We start from the raw sequence: 18,985 nt of genomic DNA, 5'->3' as shown, positions 1-18,985 counted from the left end.
TACAATGTTGTTGATTATTACAACTATCAAGGTCTTTTGTTGTTAGTTATTTTATTTTGTTCAATTTTCGACAAAGAGGGAGAATTAGAGGGGTCCTTCCTTTTTACTTGGGTGTCGATAATTTTTCATTTGTGTATTTTTTTTTTGTTTTTTTATTTTATCCAACTAATACCATTGTGCAGGAACAAAAGTCTACGTTGTCGCAGAAATAGAGATCCAAGTTTTGAGACACGCTACTTTGCGACATCATCACTCTCGCTTCTCTTCTGCAACATTTCTTGATTGTGTATAGAACATAGCGGAACATCCTAGAATCTAAGCAAACAATCAAGTTTTAGAAGCATCTTTACCATTCTATTCCCTTTTGTATATATATATATATATTCCAAATTTAAAACACCAGGTATTCTGTTTGCCATATATACTGTTTCCATTCCCACTTTATCAACTTAAAAAGTTTCCTCTTTTTCTTTTTCTTTTTCTTTTTCTTTTTCTTTTTCCTCTCAGTTCTCGTTGAATGCTATAATACATTACTCATTCATCCCATTTTTAGTCACAACTTAAATAATTTTAACATGGAAAAACTATTACATTGGTCAATTGCGCAACAAGCAGGCGATAAAGATGCACTCGAAAAGATTGGAGCACCTGATCAAAAGGCATTAAATCAATTGTTTGGGGGTCCAGATGAAACAGCATTGATGAAGGAGAGCATTTTAGTTGCCACCAACCCAGAGGTTAGTCTCGAAGACAAGGAAATCGCCTTGGACAACTTTGAAATGTTGATTGAAAACTTGGACAATGCAAACAATATCGGAAATTTGAAACTTTGGGGAAAGATAGTTGACTTGCTCAACGATGATGTGCCCGATGAGTTGAGGGTTTTGGTTTGTGGAATCATTGGCACAGCAGTGCAAAACAATCCTAAGTCACAAGAAGATTTTGACCAGACCAAAGGATTGGAAGTGTTGATCAATGTGGCAGAAACCACAAAGAGCAAAGAGTTGCAACTCAAGGCATTATACGCAATTTCTTCATTTATCAGGAATTATAGAGCAGGATACGATAAATTCGATAAATTGAATGGGTGGAAGTTGTTAGACTTTGACAATAAAGATTCAAAATACAATATACGAGTATTGTCGATAGTCTCATCAGCATTGAGTAATGGTTTAAGTACACAATTGGAGCAGAAATTCAAAGAGATTAAATTGGTACACTACCTTGCCTCCGTCTTAAATTTGGATGCAAACACTAATTTGGTTGACAAATCCTTGAACATAATTTCAGAATTGAATCGCATAAAGTACGACTACACTGCAGAGGAAAAGTATGAGGTAGATAGAGGAATTCAGGTCGTTGAGGGTTTAAGCGACAAACTCAATATTGACGATTTAAACGGTGCCAAACAGACTAGTAAATAGTTACATTGACTCCTTGTCGATTCAATCTTGCGCTTTCACTTTAACTTTAAACTTTAAACACAGCTTTACCCCCCCCCCCCCCCTTCATCCCCCTCATTCCCCTCATGTTTTTTTTTTCACCTTCGCCTTGTTTATTATCTTTTTTCTGTTCAAGATAGTTGTTTTGCATCAAATGTCTGTTTGTGTATTCTAGCTTAAATTAGAATGATTTTTCAATGTTAATTTAAAAAAATGTCTTTTGTAAATATAGTTATACTTATATTTTTGTATGTGTTTGATTTTTTTTTTTGGCCTGGTTATTTACTATGTTATTGCCTTATCAGGATCATCTGATGTGAAAAAGTTGAACATCGCATTGTCTACTGTAGGCGGAACGATATTGTTTCCTATGGCATCTTTGCCCAAAGTTGCTTCTGCCTTTAACTTTGAATAAACCAGATGCATGGATTTGTGTGACAAGTACAAGATTTCTGCTTTCGATTGTGTCATCCTTGTAAACTGTTGCATTGATTGTAAAAATGTGGTTTTTGCATCGCTTCCAGAGCGCACATTGCCAAGGTTGGCCAATTGCTCGTTTCTCTCATACTTATCATAAAGTGACGACGCTATAGTATAGGTAAATACATTAAGCCAGTTAACGCTCTCTTCTCGAGAACGTACCGCGAATATGTTTACTTGCCAATCCAACTGGAATTGATTCAACATCTTTTCAATATCAATGGGATCCGGGTACGAAGCTAATGTTTCATCTGCCTTGCGCTTTTTAGAAGGACTGTTCTTATTGGGCAGTCGCTGTTGTTGTCCCGTTCCTCCACTGCTCAGTAGCACCTGTGATTTAAATAATCTTTGTCTATGAGCTTTAATCTTTCCCACGAGCTGATCGTACCCTTCCACCATAAGAATTACATGATAACCTTTCTTCAATTCAGAAATGCCACATTTCGCCAAAATAAAGTCACGAGCCTTGGTGAGGTCGCTTTGCAATGTCTTGTTCTGGAGCTTGGTAATGAAATCGTGAGCCAAAAGGTATATCACAAATGTTCGCTGAGTAACTTTCTTGGGTAAACATGGTATAAAAAAATCTTTCTCCAGAATGTACTCTGCTCTCACCCTGCGTTTCCAAAATATTATCAGTAAATTAGAGTCCAAATCAGCGTTGGAATTGGTATTGCTGTTAGAGTTGGAGCTTGAAACAACACCATTTGAATAATTGTTGTTTTTCCACTGGAAAATTGACAGATTAAACTCCTCTTTGTATTCGTTGAGTAGTTCAAATGGTTTCGAGCCAATATGTATTTCCATCTCAGCATGTAATTCTTCCTTTTTGCGGTTAACTTTGTTGACTTCCTGCAACTCCTTGGCGGAGTACAGAAAATTATTAATCTTTGGCAAATCTGATATGTACGAGTCTGTCTTTGCGCGCTTGGCCTTATTTTTCGCCCTATTTGAATTGGTATCTGGTGCAGTATTTGATCTTTTTGCAGGAAGCTGAACAGTTTCGGATGTAAAATGGTGAGGTGGCAAGTTAAAAATACTCGTGTCGATAAAGCTTGGAATCACGTCGACATCGGTCTTTGACCTTTGTACAAGTTTTGGAGTATCTCGTGTTGAGCTAGTAAACACTGGCCTTTCGGGTCTTTCTTGCCTTTTTGACCTCTCTGGTTTGTCTTGTCTAGACGGACTTTTATTGTAAAAATCACTACCTGACAATTCTGAGGCTGATCTGAAACTAGCTGAAGAACGACTAGCAAAAGCTCGCGCTGCCCTCGCAATTCTGTCTCTTTCATTGTTTCTGTTTTGCTGACCATTATCCTGATTATTTGTAGTTTGAGGCGCCATGGAAACAACTTTTATTGGACTATCGCTTCCTTCGGCTTCATCAGAACTTAGCCACTTTATAAATGATGGCATGGCTGGAAGTGGATGACTACTGGTATTTGCGTTTTTTGTAATTGATGTATACAGCGCTGACAGTACTTCCATTGAAACACCTCTCTGTACCATATTGTTGCTCAATGTGGAAGAGCCCGTCTTTAAAGTCGACGCATTACTTGTGTCATTTTTGAAAATCCTTAATGGATCCGAAATGGGTTTCGAAAAGTTTGTGCGTATTAAATTACCAAATTCATCACCATTGTCGACATCATCATCATCATTATTATTTTTATTATTATCGTCATTGTTACTACCATCATTGTGATTCCCATCATCATTTTCAATATTGCTATAATTAACGTCGGAATCAATTTTTTGCACACGAGTTGGATTTGCCATAGGATTTGAATTCAGAAATGAAAATGACGAATCCAAGATTGAATCAGAGTCTTGACCAAAGTTAGTACTAACCACTCTGGTATGGATTGGCGATGAAGCTGGAAGTATTGAATTATCATTGTCGTTATTGGCATTATTATTATTGTTGTTGTTGTTGTTGTTACTAATTTTCTGGTTAGTGGCATTATTTATTGACATGTTTTCAGTTTCTTCATCTTCACTGTCTATTATGATAACTGAAGGATCTTGCAGTGCAATCAACGCTTGTGGTTTCGTATTGAGTATCTGCGAATCAGTTAGTGGTTTAGATAAAAGAGCTCTTGATGCTGCAACGTTTTTAGTATGAGGAAGATCAGCAATTGAAGAAGTCAAACCACAAGCTCCTACAACTGCTAAATTATTATGATGAGCTCTATCTCGCTCTCCGTCGCTCAGATCTGATATCTCGATGATTTCATGCTCTGAACAAATTGTCCGAGTATCCAATTGTGAAGCTCGTATTCTAGAACATAAAGCTTTTGGTGACGTGTTTACCACAGTTTGCTCTATACTTTTCAAATCGGTCGTTTTTTTGGATTGCCCTAGTCGTCGTGATTGCTCATTTTCATCATTCGGTTCCAGAAACACACTAGAATTGAAGCCAAATAGCTCAGCCTTATCTATACTACCCTGAGATTCAATACTCTCATCCAAAGAGTTTTCAACATCGGTCACTGAGAGTTTCATTCTCGGTCGGCTTGGCAGTGAAGCCGAGCCAATTGGATTTATAAGTTGTTTTTCGATTAATGGAGACGGCGAAGGCGGTGCTGAACTTGAACTTGAACTTGAACTTGAACTTGAACTTGAACTTGAAGAGCACAGCAGTGAAAGGAAAAGCAGCTGAGTTCTTTCTTTACCACGATGCAATTGAGAATTCCAATTTTCTTTTCTAGCTCCTGAAACTATTGTCCCATTGTGATTATAAACAGAACTCGAGTGAATACCGTGATGAGCATGTTGATTATGTTGATTGTGTTGTTGTTCATGTTGACATAACTTTCCATGGGACATCTCCATGGGACTCGAGGACATAGGCGGGCTTGACAACTGCTGCAGCATGGAATGTTGAGAGTTATTGTGTGACTGTCGCAGTTTGTTATTGTTGTTGTTGTTGTTATGATCATATTGCGTTTTACTCAATAGCATCTCATGGGAATCATACTTTTGTTGCTCCACCAGGTTGAGTTTTTCATACTCAAGCAGTTGATTTTCTTTAAAAAGAGATTCCTCATCCATCTCTAAATGAAAAAAATAAAAAAAAAATAAACTTGCTTTGGTTGAAAGTCTGTATGAAATTTCGTATTCTGTAAAAAGGCACGTCTGTTTTGTTTACTCTTTATAGCGCGTAGTTACTTTCTAGTGCAGCTTTTTGATTCTACTTTTCAATTCAATTGTGCATTTCGAAAAAGAAGAAAAAAATACACCGCCCATAAAAAAATAAAAGTAATGAACTAGTGATCTTATTACTGGTGAGGTTGTGGGATTTTATCTGACGTTTGTTATATTACCGAAATTGTGAAGATCAACTCTTATTACTGTAATAACATTCTTTAAAGACTAGTCTCTTTTTCGTTACATTATCTTTCCTCCTCCTCCTCCTCCTCCTCCTCCCTACCTCGGCGGCTACCATTTCCTAGTTATAATTATTTTCGGGCACCTCGTATAAACTTGATCTTAGTCCCACAAAACACACTAGACTAGACATTTTTACGCAACAAGGGTTTCTTGAACAAATACCACCACGACCACCACCATCTCCATCAAAAACAACAACAGACTCTGACATCATTGCACCAATTACTACAGTTATGGCACCAAGACGACTTTCATATGTAATGCCCGTACCGGAGCATCTACAGAAGGGCAAAGAGGATGCTATCTCCGATTTAAAAATGATTCACAATGAAATCAAATACGACTGGCCACAAATATTACAAAGCAATGCCAACCCCATTGAAGTTGCAGTGGCATTTCTCGATGATACATCAGTCGGATTGGCCCACAGGTTGAAAGAGTTTAGCGGATTTAAAAGAAGAACTGAGGGCGTTTTAAGACATGTAGTTGATGAGCATTATGAGTTGTTTAGTAATAGTATAGGCTCATACCATATGTTGTTATCTTCATTAAACCAATCGAAACAAGATTCAAAAGAAATTAAAGAGTTTTTGGAGCTGTCTAAGAAAGAGGTGTCTGATCGAAGCTCGCTTTTGGCCGAATTGGCTCAAAGTTCGGCGAGGTATGAAGAAATGATTGAAATACTAGATGCAATCAAGCTATTAAATAATGTCCCAGACGAAATTGACCAACTTATAGCAGAGAAAAAGATTCATGAGATCTACAACGTCATTTCCAATGCTTACAAAACAGCTGAACGATATAGCTTGTGGTCGTTGCCTGCATTGGCTGAAGTAAAAATATATCTTGAGGAACAATCAAACAAATTGCATGATATGATTGTTGATGAATTGCAAAGCGAGATATACTCAAAGAATGACCGGTCTATAACGAAAAATGGAGAGTCAATATGGCAAACGTTGATTACATCAAAAAGTCCACAGATGGCTTCATTTATCACATTGTTGAAGCTGGAAAATTTGGAGCAATATGTTTACAACTCGGCTAACTTTGATATTTCAGAGGTGGTGGATTATTTGACCGAGCCAGTAAGAAAATTTTTATTTGAACAATTGCTTGACTTGCACATCTTTAGCACTGGAGAAGAAGGTGCAGTGAATTACAAAGTATTGTTACAAACAACACTGAATCCAAATAGTGAATCTTACCACTATATTTACAAGCTTTTACTCACAGCATCAAAATTAGGAAGATTAGATCAGGTTGTAGCAACTTTGGTTCAAAGCAATCAACTGGAATTACAAGGGTTGATAAATAGAACTACTGAAGAAGTCAAGTCCAAGAATGGCCATGCATTGTCAAAGTTGATGAAAAATCTGCACTATGTTGAAAAAGATAGCTTGTTTGATGTTATGACAGGAAACAATTTCAATGATTCTTCCGTGGTTATATTGCTGGAACTATTTGGATCAATAATTGTCAAATGTTTAATCACATTCCAAAAGCATAAAGTTGTTAACGAAGTATGTGCCTTGCTTAATGGAAAACCTGCTTCTACGATCTCGCCAAACGCAACAAACATAGCACCATCAAATGAATTGCTGTACATTTGGAACATTACAAAGTCTGAAATTGAGAATTTGATTATGAGTTATATATACAACGAGGAGGCTTACAGCTTGGGAACACATTTACCATTACTAGATCAGAAGAATGCTAAAACATCGACATCAGCAACAACAACAACAACAACAACAGCAGCGGGAGCAGCAACTTCATCATCTATATTACCAACTTCTGTTGCTAGTTCTACTGCGGCAATTAAGCAGCAGAGCATGAAGAACAAGTTGTTTAAATTTGAAAATGTAGACTGGAGCACCACAAAATCAGCACAAGAACTAGCTAGTTCTCTAACTGAAATTTTCCCGGGATTCCATCTTGAGGATGAAGACGATAAAGATGCACTTGAAATGAAGACTCCTTATTTTGAAGACGAGGCATTTAATGATCAACTTGAAGTTCTTGTGCCTAAAAATTTGTTCAACATGAGGATTATACTTGAACCTTTTTTAATCTTCATTGATGGTTCGCATAGATTATTTGCCAACTTTACTGAGCCGAAAAGTACGAAAAGTGTTGGTAAGCAAGATGCATATCAATTTTTCAATACTTTTATGAAGAGTTCATTTTTGTCCTACTTTGAAGATGCAATTGAGTTGGTTTTTGGTGAGCAAGTTGGTGGATCATACGCTAAAGATGTGTATACCGGTGCTACTGAACCGTCTGGTTTGAAACTTGACTTGATTTCATTGAATAGGGATTCTCAATTAAAACAGTTGGGAAAGAATAGCGTGAGCAAGCTTGACTCGAACCTTGTGATTTACGAAAATGCGTATAATTTCAAAAAGCTTTTCTTGGAGCTTTGTTTGATTTTGAATACTTCCTTGACGTATAGGGAAGAAATTTCGAACTTGGTGTTGAAGACATTACAAAGTTTTGCTACTGAGTATGGAAAATTATTTCAAGATCTTTTGGCCAGTAATGAGGGACAATTGAATCGACCCGTGCTGCGAATTAGTAAATGGATGAATTTACATACGCTCTCCGAGTTTAGTGGTGATATCTTGATTTTGCGAGAACAACAGAAACATCAGCAACAGCAACAGCATGAGGAGCAACAAGCTTCTGAGAAATTACCTTTGCTTGTTGATGCTGAAAATAGGGTGATTTTAGCAGAAACAAAGGATGTAGCTGTTGTTAAGGATGACTTGTTGGATAATGACTCGTTGACACAAGTTGTTCATCTTCTTCTTACCTCGACGTGGGTTTTATCATGGATCCATTTAATTAAAAAGGAATCAAATTACAATATATTTGATGATGAGCAAAACCGCGAGGTGGATATCTCGGTTGTTGAGAAATTGCGCTATAATTGGTCGTTCTTGGAGAGTGGGCGTCCTGTAATAAATTTTACAGCCGACACCAGTGATATCACAAAGAACAATATATACCTTGCGCTAAATCTGGATAAAAATATCGAGTTTGATAGAATCGTTCATACATTTAAAGCTATTAGAGACCATACTGTTTTGGCATTGCGTTATGAGTTGCGAAGCAAGGCTATCTACTATGTGAGTCTTTCATACAATGTTATGGAATGGGTTCCAACGACGGAGCCGGGTGATGCTGACCCGTATATTGTTCTGTTGAACCAAGAGATATTTGCCATTGATAATAAACTTACTAGAGCATTAAAATATGATAATGATGATGATTATGGGGAACTGGATGGCGATAGTGATGAGAAGGAGAGTGTTTTTATTGGGTTTAGTCAATTTTTGAACGACTTGATTATCCAACGCTCATCAACGGTGAAGAAGATTAATACCAATGGTGTTAAACGCATCTTGTTGAATATTTCAACTTTGCAACAAACATTGAGGAGTTTGTCATCTAATCCTGCTACAATTGATTTCAATAAATCACTAGTGTATTTTGAAATGTTTGCCCTCAATGAATTTAGTATGTTGAATCGAATCAAGCAGAATGGTGACAAGCTTACCAAGGAGCAGTATTATAATCTTGCTAGATTGATTTATAGTGAGAAATTAGCTGATGGTAATGGCTCGCTGTTTAATAAAGGAAAGTACAATGAGTTGATCAAAAAGATTGATGAAGTGTTGAAATGAGTTAGGAGTCTAAAGGACAAAAAAAAAGAAAATTTAGGAGGATGAGATAGATTTATGTGAGTAATAGAATTATTTTATCATAGAACTAGAATAGATAGACCATTCAAATTCAAGGTTACTTCCTAATTCCTTTTTTTTTACGTTTCTTTTACGGTAAACTGTTTATCATAATCGTAATGCCATTCTTTATTATTAGTTTGTATTCTATATACAAGTTTCTTTTCTTTTCTTTTCTTTTCTTTTCTTTGCTCTGTGGATTTTTTTTTTTAATTCATCAAATTAGCAGACACATCCTCTAGCGGGGATTTTACGCTTGATTCTAAAGTTTTCGCTCAAACGTTCACTAACAAATCTTCCCACACCGGAGCCAATAACCACGGCAAAGAAATAAGTGAGCGTATAGGTCATAGCTGCCAACATCAAGGTGTATCCAAACAAATCAGGAACAATACATAAAGCCAATCTGATTGCGTCTCTTACTAGTTTGCTTGCCATACTGATACCATTGTTGCTGTTGTTGTTGTGAACAGCACCATTACCATTACCATTACCATTACCATTATCACCACTTACATTCTGTGGATGTGCAATATTCTCCTGTATGCCTGAGTCCTTGTCAATTGAGTCATCTGCACATGATCTGGTTGGTTCCATCGAGACTCTTGCTGCGTGGTTAGCTATTCCAGCCTCGTACTCGGTGTATGTGTCATTATTCCATACAACTTCCTCCAAGTAGTTTCTAACAAACTCCAATAGTCTTGAAAAGAAAGCAGCAAAAAACAAGAGCACAAATATACCAAACGCTTCTCCCTTTGTGGATGCAGTCAATGTCTTGAACAAAACGGGATAGTCCTTAAACTCGGTGGTGAACCACATGTGCATTCCCATCTTGTGTGAGCCCATGTTCATTGACGACAGGGAGGAAGAAGAAGAAGAGTTGGAGCTAGCCATATTCATTCCTGTCTCCATTGCCATGTCCATGGTGGATGATGCCATATGCGACATATCCATTGATGACGAGGCTGCCATATCCATGTGTCTTTTTACGAAATCCATTGTATGATGTTTTTGTATATGTTGTGGAGCAGATACTTTCCGGTATGCTATATAAGTTGGGTTTGTATATAGTAAAGTGTTGGTTGTAAAATAAGATCTATTGTATCCAAAAATTGAAAAAAAAAAGAAGCCTGAAGGGGAGATATATATATATTTATATCAACAATGGGGTGTATATGTATATATGTGTATGTGATGAATACTCAGTTGATAAAAAAAAAGATCGAGCAAGATAGTTGGTGTCTGATTTGGAATGTGGGTTATTTGCTCACTTGTCCTTTGTAGATGTCTAGATGTTTGAAGTAGGCCTCCTTTCCTTTTTTTTAATTTTAATTTTTTTATTTTCTAAATTTTAATTCAAACTACACAATCAATAACATCAGTTGATACTCTTTCTCTCTCTCTTCTCTTATTGTCTGGTAATGCAACAATCTGCGCTATTCTTATAGCCTGTTCTTTTTTTGGTGGGACCTTGGCCAACTCTTTAGCGCTTCCTCTTTCTCTTTCTCTTTCCTTAACTCTTTTTCTTTTTTGTGTTTCTTTTGCAGCCTTGATAATAGTAAAGGTTGACAAAAAAAGAAAGAAAAAAGAAAAAAAGAAAAAAAGAAAAAACTGAGATAGAGTGAGCAGTTTAGCCTATACCAGAAACAGTTATAGATGCGGCGCTATATAATATATAGGGCTAATTTTGCGCAAAATATTTATTACCCAATAAGGAAAGTGTAGCCCTCCGTGTTATCGCAAAAGGGTCTTCTCGATTACAATTGTCAAAATTAACGTGAAAAGAAAAAAAAAAAGAAAAGGACTCTAAAGGAATATAACCTGATTACGATAAAGTGTAGGAGATCTATCAAGAGAAGCAAGAAAAGTACATACACGGCTTGCACATGATAATAAATGATAAAGAAAGGCAAAGATACAAAACGAGACAAATAAATTATATATATATATATAAGTATATATTAAAAAAAAGAAAAAGAGCATAACGAATAAAAAATTGGGACATGGAGATAGTGAGACCAAAATAGGCTGAATGATTGAGAGTGGACTCATATAATGATGAGCAATTTCCACTTTAACATTTGTAGCTTGTATTTTCATTCTCAATTTATTAAGGAAAGAAAGTTATTGCAAAAAGGAAAAAAAAAATGTACAAGCAAAAGAAATCAAATAAGAAGCACAGAGTATTTCAATATTTTCATCCAATACACATTTGTGGTTGTTGTTGCTTCCTCTATACTATAAAGTCTCATAAAGCAACTCTCTCAACTTATACTCTTCATTAGCTTCATCAATCTCTTGCCAATTTCCAATAACATCATCACCACGAACAACTCCAGGTAAAGTCTTTCCCTGTGCATATCTTCTCCAAATCTTCTTCGCTTCTTCATCTGTGCCCAAGTCCCTATATTCAAACTTTACACCATTCGCTTGCAAAATTGTAGCCAATCTATTGGTCTTATGCATAATTTGCATCCCACCTGCAAGAGACGTAAAAATGTAAACTGGAAGTGACTCGAGATGTTTACGAAGCTCCTCAGGCGACACATCCAAATCATCTAAATCAGCATCATCTTCGTTGACTTCTTTATCCTCCCCAGCTTTTTCATTATCTTCTTTTGCGATTGATGCCTCAGTTTTAGGTTCTGCTTCAGCTTTAGGTTCTGTTTTAGTTTCTGCTTCTGTTTTAGTTTCTGCTTTAGTTTCTGCTTTTGCTTTTGCATTCTTTTCAGCAGATTCCAATTCTGCTTTCTCATCAGCTGGCAATTCTCCTTCATAAACCTCCTCTTTGACGGCTTCATTATCTTTTTCGCCTTCCTTCTCTTCTTCTTCAAGTTCCTCCAACTCTTGAGGCCCATCAACATCAGCAGATGCTCCCAAGAGAGGCGCTGATTTATCTGCAACTAATCCTTCTTCTCTTTTGTCAGGTAAAGCATCTGAACCTTTGCCGAGATCGCTTTTCAAGTCATCTTTCACTTCATGCTTCAGCTCCTTAGGTTCAGTCACGACATCTTTTTTTGCCAACTCGGCCTCTTCTGATTTTTCAAGTGGGTCATCACTAACCAAAGCACCTTCTTTTCTCAATTCATCTACATTTGCATCATCTTTCTCATTGGAATCTGATGCGAGGCCTTGTGTATCTTCGTTTATCGCCTTTGCTTTGCTTTTCTCGTTTTCATTTTCTTTTTCTTTTTCCTCTTCTTGTTCAATTTCCTTCAACTCTTCAGGACCATCAACATCCGGGGAAGCTCCCAAAAGAGGTGCTGATTTATCTGCAACTGAACCTTCTTCTTTTGTTTCAGAATCATCCTTGTCTGTATGCGAAACATATAAACTCTTGTTTGAAATATCCGTTGCCTCATTCTTTGCTTCCTTTTCTTCTCCTCCCTTTTCCTCTTCTTCTTCTTCTTCTTTGTCTTTGGCGTCTTTTGATTCCTCTGGCTCTGTTACTAAACCTTTGCTTCCCAACTCGGCCTCTTCAACTTTTTCAAGTGGATCGTCACTTATTAAAGCACCTTCTTTTTCCAAAGTGTCTGTATTTGCATCATCCTTCTCATTTGAATGTTGCTTAGCATGTTGTATATCTTTCTCTATCTCTTCTTCATAGACATTATTCTTAACCGCTTCATCAACAGATTTGCCCTCCTGTGAATCATTTTCCTGATCCTTTGATCCACTTTCATGTGAACTAAACTCCTCACCAGACAGTTTTGTTTTCTGAGTAGCTTCTTTCTTGACATCTTGCTCTTTATTGTCAACAACTTTTTCTTTATCGCTAGCCTCTTTTGTATCACCAGCAACTTTTGTATTCTCCTCCAATTCTTTGTCAGTTTCTTCAGTCAACGGCAAAAAATTAGCACCCGTAGCATCACCACCGTGCAAAACATTCTTAACCATTGTATCAAGTTGATCAATAGACGCATACGGATCATCGGTCACAAGTGCTCCTTCTTCAATTAAGGTATCCGTATTTGCATCATTCTTTTCATCTGGAGCATTATTAAGTGGTCTAGCTCTTGATCTCGATCTAGATATCGATCTCAAATAATTTGTTGACGAAGCTGATCTTGCAGAACCCAAATATTCATTTTCGCGCAATCTTGGCGCTGGTGAATCAACCTCAAAATTCGTATAATCACCAGTAGTCACCAATGATGGATCTCTTGTGACGGGGTTAGACTCGGTTTCGGAAACAAAAGCTGGATTCAGCTTCTCTTCTGCAGCCTTTTTTTTAGCTTCTGCAGCAGCAATTGATTCACCCATAGTGGGTCTTGCAAATCTAGTTCTTCTATCATCCTCGTCATCCTCCTCCTCATTATTATTATTATCGTTACCATCGGTACCATCGTCATTATCACTTTCTTTAGCAGATTCCTTCACTTGATGTTCTCTTGCCTCAAAATCTGGGGGTAATTCGTACTTGGAAGGCTCGTCACTATGAGTATTTTTGTATGAATCACCTCTTGCCAAATGTCTACTGGATGACGTTTTCGCATTTGAGGAAGACCTGGATGAGGAGCGGTCTTTAGCTCTGGTTCTTGGATTAGCCGATCTTGATCTTGATCTCTCTCTATCTGTATAAAATGTCGGTGTGTGCAAGTTTCCCTCCATTCTTTGCTTTTGAGCGGCAGACATTTGAGATGTCAGAGTTGAATGCAAAGGAGCTGAAGCACCAGTTGAAGCAAAAGTAGCATTCTCATTTTGACTTGAATACGATGAATCACGAGGCAATTTGTCAAGCTCATGTGATTTCACGTGGTTTATCAAATCGTCATAATCCTTAATTTCCTGCTCCAATTGGTATTCAGATAAGTTTGGAGTAGAATAATCTTCTTGTTTGTAAAATGAAGCTTTTGCATCGGCATGTGTAACTCCAACATCTGCACCTACTGGTGCAGGCTTAAACTCGGACAAGTCCAACTTGGGTTGCTGTGGTTTATCCTCGTCTTTTGGCTGATTGGATTTCACGCTCTTCTTTCTCAAAGGCTTATCGCTTTCCAACGCCTGTTTGATTTCATCTTCCTTGTCATAGGATTCTTTTTTCTTGAGTTGCTTGTCTTGCTTTTGCTCTTGTTCTTGATCTTGCTCAACATACTTTGCATCTGTCTTAACACTTCCATCATCATCCAAGAATTTCTTAAAATCTTCTTCTGACCCTAATAATGCACCTTCGTTGATCAAATCATCCAAGGATGCGGTGATAGCAGGATTCAATTTACTGTGCTTACCTTTGGATTTGGATTTCGACTTGGTTCCCAATTTGGATCCTGATTTGTTGGACTTCGAGGATTGGTATTTCTCAGGGTGAATGTAATTTCTGTGTGGAGAATCGTCGGCTGATCGAATTGATGATCCAACTAGTGATGGTGAATCTGATCTCTCTTGAGTTTCTAAACGTTCTTCAAAATCCATTTCGTACAATTGATGTCTAGTCCTATGTCTCTGATTGTTAGTGGGTAATAGAGGTGGCTAAAGTAATTGGTAAATAGTAACTGAGATATATATGTATATTGTTACTCTTTTTTTGAAGGGGATGTGAGGGAGAGTTTCAGAGGGATTCGTTGTTGAATTTATCTCAACAAACTATGAGAATTATCAATGTGTTCAGCGGGTAATTAACCAGAATAAGATATATCGAGCGATAACGAAAAGAAAAAAAGAAGAAATTCAGTTCAAAGGATTTTTTAAAGTTGCCAACGAAATATCGACTTCCCCCCACAGAAAAACAAAAAAAAAAGGAAAAAGAGGGAATGAACTAATTGAGTATACGAAAACAACATCTACGTCAAGAAACAATAAATTTCTGGTAAAATGAGAATGAATAAATGGTTAAAGCTTCTAGTCAATTTATCATAGAAGCCAAATGATGATACAGTCATTTAGTTAAAAAAGACGAAAGGAGCAATGTAGCCTTATATGACAATAGAAGCAAAGAGTTGCTTTGAGGAAAAAGAATAAAAAAAAAAAAATTGAGTAAAGAAGAGAAAAAAAAAATTGGGGAGCAACTGTTTACCAATTCTAGACCAGTAGTGCTGCTGTAGTTGTAATTGTGGTTGTAGTTCTAGTTCTAGTTGTTTTTCCTCCTTTCAAATTTACAATTGAATCATTCTATGTAGGGGAAACAACGTCTAAGCAGCCCTTATAATGCCAAAACAAGTAGTGAATATGAAAAGTTTTGTAAAAGAAGAGAAAAAAAATGCAAAAAAAATTTGAAAGTAGAACAGTAATTGCTGATTGACATTGAGAAAGAAGGTATCTTCTTTGTTTATTCATTCAATGTATTGCTTATTCTTTTTTTTGTTTCTGGTTCTAAATTTGACTTTAGTAAATGGCCAATCAATGGGGTAACTTACTAGAGTCTAGAAAAGAATACTGTTTAAACACTTGTCCTTCTCAGAAGGTATATATATAAATATATATATATATATGTATAGTAGCATGTTATGTGCTTTACAATTGTTTTCGTTCCGGTTGCTGACTAAATGTAAATCTATTTCATATAATTGGCGAGACCAAGTTATTATGTTTTCTGTGTTGAATTGGAGTGTACTTTTAAATTCAAATATTCTTACCCCAGGTTTCGTTTTCTTGTTTTGTTTTGTTTTTTTTTTTTGTGTGTGTGTGTGTGTGTGACGATATATACAGTGACAAAATAGAACTAAACTTGAAGATAATACAGAAAAGTTTTAAAAAAAAAACAAAAACAAAAATAAAACAAAAAAAAACGTCAATTTAAGTTCTAATCAACTTAGTTGGACAAATTGAGATAAGTACTCGGTGATCTGAATTGTCTACCAAAGTATTTTAAGGTCATTATCAATTAGAAAAAAAAAAAAGAAAGGGGTGGTATATAGTCAAAAAGTAAAACTAAACTAGAGTATGCTCCGGGAATAATAAACCAATAATGCTATAGATGACAGTTTGAACAATTTTCCACTAATTATTTCTTGACCATAAAGCTAAAGCCATGATCTTTAGCATCCTGTCTTTGAATCAATACTAATCTTATAGACAGTACCAGTCAGTTACTTATAGAAGGTGGCAAGAAACTTCAAATTAATTTACGGAGGCGGGACAAGTGTCGGATAAAAGAAAAAACCTTGGTAACCAAAACTCCGTTGTAGAGCTACCGGTTCCAATCTTAAATCCCTTCGGAAGAAAGAAAGTAAATAATAAAAAAAAAAAGAGTGAGAAAAAATAGTCCTCACCTTCACCCTTTCTTCGCTGCCGTCTCTTTCCTCAACAACAAGAATTTATAATTGGAATGTCAAACGTAGAACAAAACAAAGCGAAAAAAAGTGACACTTTGTAAAACAAAACCATCATGTTTTTCCAAATTTGTAAAAGCTAAATAATTGTTGTTGTTGTTGTTGTTAATTTTTTTACCTTCACCCTCACTTTTTGAGTGGCGTTTCGTTGATGTAGTATATTGTCAAAGTATATAAGGTTCGGGAAAACGGTGCCACCTTGTCTAGTCACGCACGACCCGGGCTGGTTTCGGGTGGTGAGTTCTAGCACGTTCTCGCCACTAAACACAACAACCAAGATGATAATAGTAGTGAAAAAAAAAATAGTAAAATACAAAAAGGAGAAAGGAAAAAGAGAGAAAAAAAAAATAAAAAAATTTCTTTATATAAAGAAACAGAACAAAAGCATCAAAACTTGATTTACAACCATTTGTTTTTCAGATAACTTAAACATTTCATAGTACACCCACAACAAGAAAACAAACTCTATAAATTCAAGATGCCTAGACAAAGAAGATCAGCTCCAGCTCCAAGACAACAAACCAGATCAGCTCACACTGCTACATACCCACAACAGCACCAAGCACCTCCTTCATACCCATCAGCACACCCAGCTCAACCACAAACTGCGTCTCAAGGTCCTGGTTTGTTCGGCCAGATGGCCTCTACTGCAGCCGGTGTAGCTGTTGGATCAACCATTGGTCACACCTTGGGTGCTGGTATTACCGGAATGTTTGGTGGCGGTAGATCGGAACCTGCACCAGCTCCAGCTCCAGCTCAACAAGATGTTGCTGCTTACCAACAACAAAATTCATTCCAAAACCAAGAACAAGCTAGACATTGCGATGTTGACGCTAGAAACTTTACCAGATGTCTTGAAGAGAATGATGGAAACATGCAAACTTGTGGTTTCTACTTGCAGCAGTTGAAAGCTTGTCAAGAAGCTGCTAGGCAATACTAGGTTTGGATAAAGATGAAATAGTCTACAAAAGAAATAAGTAGAAAAAAAAATTAACTGAAAAGAAAAGAGAAAAGAAAAGAGCCAGTAAAAGCAGAAGCAGAGATTGAATCTGTTTGTGTGTTTTCAGGTCCACGAAATGGACTTCTGCATGTTTATAGAAAAACTTTTAATTTATAAAGATAATAATCATAAAAAAAAAAAATTAAAAAACAAAATATATATATATTAATCGACAAACAGTGTATAAAATGTCAAAAAGTCTATAATGTGTAGATAAATTGAAGACACGAGTAACAGCTAGTACATCGTTTGATGTTGTAAAAAAATGAAAGCTGGGGTAGGAATAAAGGGTTTGTAAATAGGCCCAATAGATTTAATTCCCCTCCCCCAGCAAATATACACACATACACAAACAATCTTTTTTATCAATCTCTCTCTCTCCTTTCTTCCAAAAGTTTTTAACTTTGTTCCTTCTTCTCATCGCTAGCTAAACACTGTCAAACATTCATCCAAATCATTTCCTTCCTTGATGGTGCAAATTGTCGTGCTCGATATCGTGAACCACGGGAGTTTGCTTATCCACCGATTCAGTCTTGTGGTCAATAGCCTGACCACCCAAGTTAACGACATCGGCATTGTTAATGTTTGGATTAATTGAAGACTGAACATACTTGTCATGATTTGCAGCCTTCTTTGGCTTTGAACCTTTAACTTTTGGATTGCCAATACTGGAGTCAATTGGTTGAGCATTACCTCTATCCTCATTCAATTCATGCACTGAATCAACAGCTTCACCCCCGTGGACTACGCGTGCATCATTTGCTTCAACTTTAATCGATGAGTTACTCTCCTTGGCAAACATCTCACGTTCAATAGATTTCGCCTTTTCTTGAGCAATGTCTTGTTTCACAGCCTCTTTGGTAACTGGTGGCACCTTTGGAGTAGTCTTGGGGATGAAATCGTATTTGAACTCCCATTCATTGATTGATGTTTGCGATGGAAGTCTATACGAATCAATTGTGGAAGAGTCTCCTTTTGCCAAAACAACCCTAGTACAATGAAGGGACCTTGTAGCTGCTGAAAAGCGTATTTGCTTTGAAGATACAGATTTAATTGATTGTTTGAACATTTGTGGATGGTGAGTTATACTATATTATATTTATTATTATGTCTTGAAATACTTGTAGATATAATTTAACTTTGAAGATGATAGTCGAAATTTCTTTATCTGTGATTTCTGTTGTATTTATTTTTTTTTTCTTATATTTTATTAAAGAAGAGATTTTTGAAGATTGATTGAAGAGAGGATGTAAAGGAAAATGTAATGATCCTTTCTTCCGACCATAATCAATTAAAGTAACGTTGAATTCCATGATTCTTTCTAAAATTGCTATATGGTAGCGTTGCTCTACTCCACCCACTCTCTCACTCCTTCTCCTTTACCTTTTCGCTTCTCTTCCCCACTTTTTCTCCTTAATTTTTTTTATTATTATTAGCTAAGCCGAGTGGTTGATTGTGGTGTGGAGAGCAAAATTTGTTCAATGAAAAATAGAGAGAAGAAAAAAGAAACAGATATCAAAAATCATGATAATTATCACGTGACCTGTGCCGGAGTCGGCCATGAACGTCGAGCAAAATAAATATAAATATCTAACGCTTAAGCAAACATCTTTTCTACAACTTTTCTTCAATTCATCTTTGCAACCAAAAAAGTGCTCA

At 36.5% G+C, this 18,985-nt stretch overlaps 7 protein-coding genes across 7 annotated transcripts; 3 read left to right on the top strand and 4 right to left on the bottom strand. All coding sequences in view use genetic code 12, as the record gives it.

The window, feature by feature from the left end:
• Positions 1-575: 575 nt before the first annotated feature.
• On the top strand, positions 576-1,424 carry FES1_2 (hsp70 nucleotide exchange factor fes1; the record flags this gene model as incomplete). Its single annotated transcript, XM_001523842.1, has 1 exon — positions 576-1,424. One exon carries the CDS (start codon positions 576-578, stop codon positions 1,422-1,424), a length of 849 nt encoding a protein of 282 aa, XP_001523892.1.
• Positions 1,425-1,727: 303 nt separating this feature from the next.
• Positions 1,728-4,796, bottom strand: EME1 (crossover junction endonuclease eme1; the record flags this gene model as incomplete). The annotated part of the gene is made up of 1 exon (XM_001523841.2): positions 1,728-4,796. The coding sequence occupies one exon, from the start codon at positions 4,794-4,796 to the stop codon at positions 1,728-1,730; it is 3,069 nt and encodes a 1,022-aa protein (XP_001523891.2).
• Positions 4,797-5,545: 749 nt separating this feature from the next.
• On the top strand, positions 5,546-9,001 carry SEC8 (exocyst subunit; the record flags this gene model as incomplete). Its single annotated transcript, XM_001523840.1, has 1 exon — positions 5,546-9,001. One exon carries the CDS (start codon positions 5,546-5,548, stop codon positions 8,999-9,001), a length of 3,456 nt encoding a protein of 1,151 aa, XP_001523890.2.
• Positions 9,002-9,280: 279 nt separating this feature from the next.
• CTR1 (copper transport protein ctr1) lies at positions 9,281-10,057 on the bottom strand (the record flags this gene model as incomplete). The annotated part of the gene is made up of 1 exon (XM_001523839.1): positions 9,281-10,057. One exon carries the CDS (start codon positions 10,055-10,057, stop codon positions 9,281-9,283), a length of 777 nt encoding a protein of 258 aa, XP_001523889.2.
• Positions 10,058-11,296: 1,239 nt separating this feature from the next.
• Positions 11,297-14,470, bottom strand: PVL30_005430 (uncharacterized protein; the record flags this gene model as incomplete). The annotated part of the gene is made up of 1 exon (XM_001523838.1): positions 11,297-14,470. The coding sequence occupies one exon, from the start codon at positions 14,468-14,470 to the stop codon at positions 11,297-11,299; it is 3,174 nt and encodes a 1,057-aa protein (XP_001523888.2).
• A 2,334-nt stretch (positions 14,471-16,804) lies between these two features.
• On the top strand, positions 16,805-17,266 carry PVL30_005429 (uncharacterized protein; the record flags this gene model as incomplete). The annotated part of the gene is made up of 1 exon (XM_001523837.1): positions 16,805-17,266. The coding sequence occupies one exon, from the start codon at positions 16,805-16,807 to the stop codon at positions 17,264-17,266; it is 462 nt and encodes a 153-aa protein (XP_001523887.1).
• A 514-nt stretch (positions 17,267-17,780) lies between these two features.
• On the bottom strand, positions 17,781-18,395 carry PVL30_005428 (uncharacterized protein; the record flags this gene model as incomplete). The annotated part of the gene is made up of 1 exon (XM_001523836.1): positions 17,781-18,395. One exon carries the CDS (start codon positions 18,393-18,395, stop codon positions 17,781-17,783), a length of 615 nt encoding a protein of 204 aa, XP_001523886.1.
• Between the last annotated feature and the right edge of the window lie 590 nt (positions 18,396-18,985).

This window comes from Lodderomyces elongisporus, chromosome 8, assembly GCF_030384665.1.
Source record: "Lodderomyces elongisporus chromosome 8, complete sequence".
In the NCBI taxonomy this organism is placed as follows: domain Eukaryota; kingdom Fungi; phylum Ascomycota; class Pichiomycetes; order Serinales; family Debaryomycetaceae; genus Lodderomyces; species Lodderomyces elongisporus.
Note: the sequence above shows the minus strand (reverse complement) of the source record. Positions and strands in the feature narration are given on the sequence as shown.